The sequence below is a fragment of the Mytilus trossulus genome, chromosome 2 (assembly GCF_036588685.1).
Source record: "Mytilus trossulus isolate FHL-02 chromosome 2, PNRI_Mtr1.1.1.hap1, whole genome shotgun sequence".
NCBI lineage: Eukaryota > Metazoa > Mollusca > Bivalvia > Mytilida > Mytilidae > Mytilus > Mytilus trossulus.
Genome location: NC_086374.1, coordinates 31,304,056 through 31,315,321, shown reverse-complemented (window position 1 = coordinate 31,315,321; position 11,266 = coordinate 31,304,056). Strand labels below are relative to the sequence as shown.

The 11,266-nt window shown below is 32.0% G+C and overlaps 1 protein-coding gene across 1 annotated transcript in view; it reads right to left on the bottom strand.

Annotated features, from left to right (window-relative positions):
• Positions 1 to 3,282: 3,282 nt before the first annotated feature.
• Positions 3,283 to 11,266, bottom strand: part of LOC134706992 (uncharacterized) — a 31,677-nt gene continuing 23,693 nt past the window's right edge. The window contains exons 14-15 of the mRNA XM_063566411.1: positions 4,973 to 5,036; positions 3,283 to 3,742 (exon numbers count right to left, since the gene is read on the bottom strand). Coding sequence (XP_063422481.1) covers positions 3,300 to 3,742; positions 4,973 to 5,036 — 507 coding nt within the window. The 3' untranslated portion in view covers positions 3,283 to 3,299. The remainder of the gene's footprint in view (positions 3,743 to 4,972; positions 5,037 to 11,266) is intronic.

The following is an 11,266-nucleotide window of genomic DNA, read 5'->3' as shown; positions in this document are numbered from 1 at the left end:
CGTACGTAATGGCTGATTGTTGGTTGCTTAACGATCACTTGCAATATGCCATGCATGTTCAGGATAAGCACAAAGTAGCAACACATACATGTAAGTCCTGTGAGGAGACCCTCCGGAATTACGTCAGGGACGTTTGGATGGCCACTGGATAAAATGATGTATATTTCATAAGGACACAAATGGTGCCTTTCAACAGGCTATTTATAGACCTCTCTTGAAGTTTTTGCAGGGGGTCGTACTGTGTAGTTAGCGTGGTACTCTCTTTACACGAGACATTGGATTGTATATTCCCATTCGGACAGGACGTGACTGTGTACTGTTACATCCCAGACAACTAAATGGGTGGCCAACTTCAGTCAGTTTTTACTGCCGATCGGAAAAAGACCAAATAAAGGCAACGCTGTTCAAAACTCATAAATCCATGGACAAAAAACAAAATCGGGGTATCAAACTAAAACCGAGGGAAACGCATTAAATATAAGAGGAGAAGTGATCATAACTTATAGTATATCAAAACATCACTTAACATTAGTGTGCTGTTACACCAGTCTTCTATGTTAAGGAGAGGGTTGGGGGCTCACATGTTTAAACCTGCCGCACTTTGTTTTGTCGGTCCAACGTCAGAATCCTGCAGTACATTGGTTATATAGATCTGTCATTTCATGAGTTATAAATTATTAACCGTTAGTTTAATCGTTTTTTTTTCATATTTTGTTTTCATATCTGGGCCTTTTTTAGGCGACTGTATGGTATAGGTTTTCCTCATTGTTAAATGTTGACATTGGACTATAATAGTTTATACGCCAACTTCATTTAAACTTTGATGGACCGTTGTCTTACTGGCCACCACACCAAATCTACAAAGCTCCGCATATAAAAAAAAGTAATAAAAAAATTAAAGCAGTTGGAATGCCATCTATGGCATTCGGCAAATTAAGTTCAACGAGCTCCTTCATGTATGTCTGCTTTCGTCTAGGCGAATTTGGACCAACATCGGCATTTGGAAGAGCCTCAAATTGTGAAAAGGGAGTCATTAAAGTTTTAATGACTGTACTATACTTTTTGAAACTTTCTTTCCTCTGGAATATATTTATTTACTGTTCATTTCATCTGGAAAAACATTGAAAGTCTCAATGTTCAATAGAAACATTCCAAGCAGATGTGCGCGAGTTACATATTTCAATTTCGGCTTTTTATGACAGATATTTTAAGTTCAACTACTTTGACTAAGTTAACAGGTAAAAATTTACAATAAAATACAGAAAAAGGGTCGCCGACACCATCTCGAAACCTTGACAAGAAAGTGTTTGTCACGGTTTTTGTCAACGAACTGTACAGTGATTATTTCAAAACGCACAACGAACGCGACACATTTGGTGGAACGAACAATACAGTCAGAGAAAATTTATTTTGTATGATATTGCGTTTATTCTAAGTTCTAGGGCACATTTGAAGGCACGTAGTAATTCAATGTATAGTTATTTAGTATTGCTTAAGGTATTAATACTCAAAGGTGTATGCACAAAATTATATTCAGCATTGTTTACATCGTAAACCGTATGAAATTGCACCATGTCTGTGCGTTTTGCATCTAGCAGTTTAATGAAACGTTTTATACAATATCTAAAACTTACAACAACTGTATAATTGAATAAAGATACTAACATGCTCATTGACATATTTATATATACTCAAATAAGTTCTAGAGAGGCATTCAAAGTTATTGTCATCCCAAATGTTGTCCTGATTATCGCTTCGAACGCGTCAACGTCCGGATTCATTTGTATCGGGGTTATACGGGGTGAATAACTTCATCTTAGAAGACAAAGCTATAAAATATACACCTACAAAACAATGTTTTGAACTAATCATTTATAATATTTATTTATGATAGAAGTTTCCATTTTAAAATTAGACCATTTTATTCAGTGACTCATACTATAGTATGTTATTATTTGTGTTAAAAATGATTGACAAAGGTATCAACTGACTGGATCTGGATGGTAAGTATAACTTTTTATTTTACAGCACTCACTTCATACTAACAACATAACACTTGAGCAATCTGCTAAAATATTTTACCAGTTGATCAGTTAGTTGGAGTAGAAATCTGACTGCAATTTGGTAAACTGTTTTGGTCTTTGCTAATGTGATACCCCAAAGGTCACTGGATAAGCACAGTAATAATAAAAAAAATCCTGTCTATTTATATACATGTACTTTAATATAGAAATTAGCATTGAAGAGAAACTGAAAAATATCTGACTTGGTTTTTTATGAAGAAAAAAAAGTACAGAAAAATGTTGATTTTTTAACCCCCTCCCCTCAAGTGTGCACTTTGGAAAAGGGTTGACAATTATGGATGACCCCTAAAGAAAGAGATATCAACCAAAAAGGAAAATGACCCTTATGTTATATTTTGAGATGGTAGTCAACTTTTGGGGGATAGTTGTCTCTTTGGCAATCATAGCACACCTCCTTCTTATTATTTTGGTTGGTAAATCTGGCTAAAAATCACAAATTTAAAGATGTAGCAGACAAACTGGTTTGTATAATGATTTATTGCTTTAAATGACATTTATGGACACAGTTGTGAATGTTTTCTTTCTATCATAAAATTTATTTAGACAAAAACTGTTCTAAAAAGCCTGAATTTATCACCTGGTAAAATTATGCCATTTTAATATTCATTTTTATTTTTATTTTAAAGCTTTCAAGATAAAATGCTAGTTACATAAACAAGTAAAAAAAAATCTCATTTCAGGGCAATAAATCCTAAAAAGTCCAACAATTTGGCCATCTTGACTTCTTGTAGATCTTATTTTGCCAAAGTTTTTTCATAGTTTTGGCAAAAAAATCATAAAATGAGTAGAAATGGTCATTCAGGACCAATAACTCCTATAAAGTTGACAATTTCTTCCATGTGCGACTTATTTGATCATATGCTTCAACAATTTTGAAATTTTTCTGTGTCTGCTATGATTTATGCAAAACATGCATAAAGCGATAAAAGGCATCCATCATGTACCTGGTATTACTCCTATATGGAGCCAATTGACAATTTTGGTCACATCAACTTATTTGTAGAGCTTGTTTTGCTTTATATACAGTTTCCCTCAATCTATTATGTTTTTTGCAAAATTTGGATTTGATTAACAATTTTCAGCTACTCCCTTTTATTCTCTTTCTTTTCCATTTGATGCTGTGTTACAAACCAAATGTCCAATAAATTTTCAAATGGCATTTATACACTTTGGTACAGTGAAAAAGAAAAAACAATACTGATTTTTTTTCCATATTTATTGCTTTAGATAAGCTACAAGTCCAACTACTATTGCTAAAATAGGAAGGAGAACAAATCCATATGCAGTTACAGAACATAGCCAATACAATAACCATGCTTTTATCTGATTGAGGGACAGTTGCCCTCCAACAAATGTTACGTACATCAAATTAAAGAAAATTCCAGTAAACAAAATAACAACTAACCATGATTTAACAAAGTGGGGCAAAGATTTCTTATTTTCGTTCGTTACATCCCATTCAAGTTCATATAAAATTTTTGGTGTAATGCTCCTGTCTAAAGCTGCATCATCTCGAATTAAACCAGCCTCATAAACATTTTGTAAATTAACAGCCACAAAATCTGTGTGTTTGTTTTCCATCTTGGCTACAAAGTCCTTTGGTTTGATTGTATTCCTTGCTTTAACATTTTTTAGGAATAGCACCATTGGTCCTAATGCTGAAATTAAATAATACTTGTTTAACTTGTGTTTTTAATTACTTGTAACTTCTAAAATCTCCAATATCACCTCAAAGTTTTAGCCAAGGATTTGATATCTAGCTGAGGACTGATATAGGGACTAATTTCATATACCAATTGGTGAGTTATGATCTCTTTATATATCCTACCATTCAAATGGGACAATATTCTTAATAGGCCTCAGAGTTAGTTAACTTATATTGTGATTTCATTCTGAGATGCCATTAAAGGCTTCTTCATGGTTTGCTAAATTGTGGAAAATTCAACCTTACATGGTACATGTACCATAAAACCACACATGTAATATTGATCATCTTCAAAACGAGCCAATAAACATCCAGTTAGGCAGCAACCATTTTATTTTCTGGAGGGCTATGGATTTTTTTTCTGGAAACACTTTTTTTTGGCCTTTGGCGAAAATCAATCTATTTTTTAGGCGACAAGTCAAAAACAATTTTTTCTTTCAATTTTAGCATTACATATAGTGGCAGCTGAAGGTAAAACAAACAATTTTTTTTTCTCAGGGTCCAAAACAAATTTTTATTTCTCCACAAAATGGAAACAAACTTTTTTTTTTTTAAAAATCCATAGCTCCACCGAAAGTCAAATGAATGCTGCCTTAACGTATATTATATATATTGATTTCAATAGCTCCTCATGATGTTGTTACCAAGTGAACTTGACATTCATTTTTTATACAAAAAATAGGCCGTTAGTTTTCTTGTTTGAATTATTTAACATTGTCATTTTGGGGCCTTTCATAGCTGACTTAGTGGTATGTGCTTTGCTCATTGTTGAAGGCTGTACAGTTACCTATAGTTGTTAATTTCTGTGTCATTTTGGTCTCTTGTGGAGAGTTGTCTCATTGGCAACCCTTCCACATCTTCTTTTTTATATAGAGTTATTAAAGTTGCAGGAGTGATGGGATATGTCTAGGTCAATGTACATGTTAAGATATATGATAAAATATAACACAATACATTAAATGCAAATAAGAGTATTCAATATTCAAAGCATATTCCCTTTGTAGCGTAGTTTGCTTTTTATGCATTTATTGAAATGTGTAATACATCTTACTTGTATATAAATAAACCTTTTCATGTGAAAATATGTACTTTTAATTGCCTGGTCATCTAAAAATATTATCATCATTAATCAAGGGGTTATATGTTTTCCAAATATTATGCCTAATTAATTACAACTTCTTACATTTTGCAACTGACGCAAATTCTGTCATATTGATCTTGGTTGGTTCACGTTTCTGCTTCTCTATCTGAAATACAATTGTAAAATTTTCTATTTCTATATCTTGTTTTCTGTTACTAATAAAACCAATACTTTGTCACTCACCTGGCTTCCCTTCTTACTAATGTTTAACACAATTAAGTAATAAATAATCCATTCATTACTAGTAATAAATGGAGAATGTGTCCATTTGACACATCTGCATGCATAAAATCTTTTATATTGCACTCGTTCTATTTGAGCAGTCAAAACGCCTTGACTGTATATTTCTATGTCATATACAGTCACTAACCCAATATCACTTTTCCTCATGAATATTTTAAGTTGTCGAAATAAAATGTGTAAGTAAAGAAAATTGCATAAGAAAAAAAAATCAATCATAATTTCCTGTCAATATGCACATCTACATAGTTTGTCCTTATTATCTACAAAGTTTCATGAAATTATGTTGTGTGGTTTCAGAGGAGTTGCGATGACAAACTGTTGCAGAAGTGCATTGAAACAAATAAGTTCAAAGAGTCGTAACTCTTAGAAAAAATATTGAATCATAATTTCCTGTCGATTTGCACATCTATATAGTATGTCCTTATTATCTGAAAAGGTTTCATGAAATTCTGTTGTGTGGTTTGAGAGGAGTTGCAATGACAAAAGGTTGCAGTAGTATATTGGGTTGCAGTAGTATATTGGGTAAATAAGTTCAAATGGGCGTAACTCCTAGAAAAAAAATTGAATCGCAATTTCCTGTCGATATGCACAACTATATAGTATGTCCTTATTATCTGAAAAGGTTTTGGAAATTCTGTTGTGTGGTTTGAGAGGAGTTGTGATTACAAGAAACAGGACTGACAGACAGACTGACGGACAGACGGGTCAAAACCATTATACCCTCCGCAACCTGTTGCATAGGGTTTAATTATTCATACGACCTCTTCAACTGTTTCTTGTTTCCAATGTATACAACGATGTATGGAACGACTCAAACCTTTTTTTAATTACAATTTTTGGAAATACTTATTTCACTGGTTAATATTTTTTTATTTGCAACCTTTCAAAATAATTATTTTTTATGCTTATTGATATTTTACCCGATCAGAAATTGCTAACAAAAGCACATGAGATGCACGTAAGAATTGTATGCAAATCAGATTGCTCACATGTGCAGTTTGGTAGTTTATATGTGCACAAAAAAATCTAACATAATGCTCATATGTGCAATTCAAACCTCAGGTGAGCTTTTATCATCTAGATGTTAGTTTTATGTTAGTTTTGTACTTTGAAAATTTTGTCCATTCTTCTAACCATTTAAAACTAACATAGACAATTGCTCATATGAGCTTTTTCAAAATGACATGCCCAGTCATGTACTTCCTGTAAGTTCAAACTCAAAGCATCATTTTGAAGGGAGATGGAAATGAATTAATTTAAGCCAAATCTTGTGCTATTTGAACTTTATGGAATTGTTGGAATCTGATAAAACCAGTGTGACTCACAGTGGTTAATTATTTGTTAGTTATCATTTCTATTTCATTTTATTTTCAATTATTTAAGATCTTCATTTAAATTTTAAAAAGTTATCCTATTTTGAAGCAGCCATTTTGTTTTAATCTATAGATTCAATTTAATCATCATAATCTGGAACTAATTTTCACGTGTGCAACATGTTAGCAGCTGCTCATATGAGCAATCTGATAAAAATGCACATGTGAAACAAAAGCTCATGTGAGCATTTCCACGTGAGGTTTTTAACATGCAAATTAGGTTAGTTTCATATGTGCAACTTTTTGGCTCACAAAATGCTCACCTAATTTGCATGTTAAAAACCTCATGTGCAATCAGGTTAGTTTCTAATGTTAGCATCTCATGTACAACATGTTAGCACGTTTTGGTAAGGGTAGTCCATATCCAACCAAATTTGTTCACCATTAATTGCTGATTTCAACAGGCAATGTACATTTCATTGTGTTGTATATGGGCAGGAATTCACTAATGCTACTTTAGTGTGACATTGTAAGAAAAAAATAAAAATCATTATAAGCTTCTAAATTTTTTACAAATTATTGCTACAAATGGTGTCCTTCTATTTGTAACCAAAAAATCATTTTCAAACTTGCGTCAGTTTGGATTACCAATGCAAATAATGAATTTGGAGCATGTAACATGGACACTTTTTCCAAATTGAGATTAATGATTCCTTAACTTATTCAACATTCAATATCATATATATTGATCACAAAACATTGTCTATCATCAAAACTCTAAAATGTATATTTTCATTTCTTTCAGAAATTTTGTGAAAACAAGTTTCCTCTACTTTTCTGTCAATGTTACATGCAATGTTTAAGAGATAAATACAGTAAGAATCATTTTCTTTCTGAACATGTAAAGGCTCTTTTTCATTGTGTTACCCTCACATTAAAAAATTGTATTAATATTTTTGCAATTATCTCATTTCTGTCATAAAATAGTAACTTAAATGTTGCATGTAACGTGGACACAAAATATATGAATAATGAACCATGCCAGAATTGACCTTAAAAGATATAAAAAGCCTCCAAACAACCATCTGAATGTAAATTATACAATTATACTGCCACATTTCTCATATATGATATTATTTAAATAGTGGTTAATACCAAAACCATTCACCTAAATTTCAGACAGCAGACATATTTTTTAACTATACCAGTAGTTATGCTTGTTCATGGTGGTACACTATGGAAGGCTAAATTAAAAGATATTCAAATGTCAAAATAACCAGAAAAATCAAATTAAGACCAAAGATAGATCAATTTATACATGAAACATTTTTATATCAGTAAGTTTAAGCAACCCGTTTTTTTATGCACAGGGATGAGATTGATAAGAAGACAACCACACAAACATCAGCATCCACAAGTTTCTCACTCAATAACTAATACTGACAAAGTAAGGGTACAAAATGATTACATGTATCCCTCATTCATGTGACACAGTTACACTTAAAATTAATAGTATGAAAAACCAAGACAAAATATGGACAAATCTACGAGAGGTTGATACAGCTGCATTTATTGAGAATCTTATTTTCAATCGTTTACATAACTTCTATAAAGAACAATTTGGGTTTCATCTTTGAGGTTGTTGTCTGATAGACATATTACCCAATATCTCGTTTTATTTCTGCTGGTAAATCTTACATTTATGATAACTTTTTAAGGTTTAAACAATAAATTTTATTTCAAACATTCAAAACAAGTTTCTTGTTTCTTGTTTTCTGTCTCCAACATTTTCAACTATCTATCTGAAAAAAAAACAACAAAAAAAAAACAATTAATCTACCCTTAATCAGAACCAAAATCCATGCATAGATTATAAAATTTACAATAATATAGAAACTCTCAAATATCTTGTTTCGATTTTTCAATGCCATTTCATCTTGAAAACTTGTTACCTAAACTACAGGAAGCCACAATTTAAAGGGCCCCATAATGACCAGTGTAAAACAATTCAGAAGAGAAAACCAACACCCACTAGACCATAGTCCTGTTTTCAACTTTATTTGGCCTTCTTTTACTTTGTTGTTTTATAATTAGCGTCACTGAAGAGTCTTTTGTAAACGAAAAGCGTTTCTGGCCTACAAAATTTCAATTCTGGTATCCATGATGAGTTTAATATTATTATTTTGAAATCAGAAGGAGCCTGAACCTCTTATAATGCAAAAGATATTCTGGAATGTCAATTATTGGCATAACAGTTAAAAAAAATATGTTACAAATGGAATTTCTCATGATTTCTATAATGAGCATCAGTAAATACACATGATACATGTATTGACTGGTGATTGAAAAGGGATAAATAAACAAGATTTTGAAATAACTATCTTCTACACTGCTGTAGAATGGTCAAATTGGAGATCACTAGTATGTCTGCATACACAGTCACCATCATCTGGTTTTCTGACACAGACAAACACTACTATCTGACTGGCTTAAAGGACCGTCACCACCTGACTCACTAATAGGGACCTTATCAGACTGGCTAACACAGACATCATAATCTGCCAGGCTGATAGCTAGGGTTATCACCATTTGACAGGCTGAAAGGGATATCACCATCTGACTGGCTGACAGGGACATCACCATCTGACTGGCTGACAGGGACATCACCATCTGACTGGCTGACAGGACCATCACCAACTGACTGACTAATATGAACATCCCCATCTGCCAGGCTGACTAGGACATCACCATCTGTTGGCTGACAGGGACATTACCCTCTGACTGGATTACAAGAACATCACAGACTGACTGACTGACAGGAACATCACCAACTAACTGATTGACTGATATTTACATCACTATCTTCCAGGCTGACAGGGACATCACCATCTGTCTGGCTGCCAGGGACATCACCATCTGACTGGTTGACAGGGACAGTATCTTTTTGCAGCATCTTCCTGAGAGTTTTCTTCATCACATTTATTGCTGATCAACTTTTTCCTTTTAAGGTTTATATTGCCTGTAGATTTTTTTTATTAAAAATTGCATGTAAATTTTCAAGACCGACACCAATTTTGTTGTCAATGAAGAAAATACACTTCTAAAAAGAATGTCTAAATTTAGAAATAAAGATGAAGTTTGATGGTGGTAAAACAGGTTAAATTATCAATAATCTCTTAATAGAGCAAAGGAGTTAGTAAATGTTATCAGTTCTGTTCATGCATGTAACATTGACAGAAAGTAAAAGGTTGTATGTCAATGTTACATACATGAAGACCAGAAGATGAAAGTGGTGTGCTTAATAGTCAACTTTGGAGAAATAATATAATTGCTGCCCAGTAATATCTAATTAATCATTTAGGTTATAAAATGTTATATAAATGTCTGACTTTAAGGAAGTAATACCTTTGCATGTAACATAAAAAAAATCTGGACACAAAATGGACACAAAATATTGTTGTCAATGTTACTAACTAGTGTTAAAAGACAAATTAAACAGGAAAACATAAAAACGCTTTAATTTTGTAAAATAAAAAATAAGATAATAGCTCCATATGGCAGTAAGTTTTGTTTACGCATGTAACACTGGCCTGAACATGTGAAAGTCTAAATAATAGACTGTGTCAATGTTACATACAATGTACACAATTTCTTAATGAAAAAAAAGTTTAATTTGGGTTTACTTTATACATTATTTTTTAAAATAAGTATCATAATAATAACTTTGAATATTAAAAATTAGATTAACTGTTGATTTCAACACAGTAAAATCTTCTCATGTAACACAAAAAAGACCTGATACAAAAACCGTAGTCCATGTTACTCATAAAGTTATCATAGGAGCATCAAAGAAATTGTGTGATGACAATATTTCAGATGTTAGTCATTTAAAAACTCAGATAAACTCATTTTAAAGCTCATAACAGAGGTTTGGAAATCAATGCTTTTAAAACATTATAATTCTGGGTTATGTATGTAACATTGACAGGAACACCAACAAATGATGAGGAAAAATTGCTAGTCAATCAGGAAAAAAATAAACACAAATAATTAAAACTCATTTATTTCTTTAATATCATTTTAATGAAGCAAATTTTAAATTTCAACAAGATTTTATTGATTGAATAATTGTATGCACATTTATTAGGTTGTAGCATGTAACCTGGACGCAGAAGATGTGTCAATGTTACATGCCTTTAAACGATAAGAATTACAAGTAAATATTGTAAAGTCTAGAAATCAAGAAAGATCAACAACTTCTCTGTTAAAAATTCAGCATAAATTTACATTTGATTTAATATTATGCACTGGCCAGTTATGCTTTAAGTGTAATAAAGTAATATTGTTTTTATTCTGGTGTCAATGTTACATTTTATGTTTTCAAATTAAGTGGCCAGTTATCTTTATAATGCTGAGAATGAAAACAAGTAGTACTAGTTAATCAAATTGGCAATTAATCTGTGGTATTTCATGTAAAAAATTAGATTGATAAGGCAAACCGTACAAAAAAAAGCTTTTGCATGTATCATAGACACCTTTCCTTGGTAAATATTTTTGTGTCAATGTTATGTACAGAAATCTCTCCAGCAATAAAATGAATATCGTAAGGGTCAAACCTGTTTAAATACAAGATAAACTTATATTTTTGGACAAAATTGCAAAGCAAGTCACACATCATTATCAAAGAACCTAATTTACACAAAAAGTGCATGTAACACTTCATTGTGAGGTCAAAATTAACCTGGTCCCACTCTCTTATCATCTGCTTGATCACTGGTAG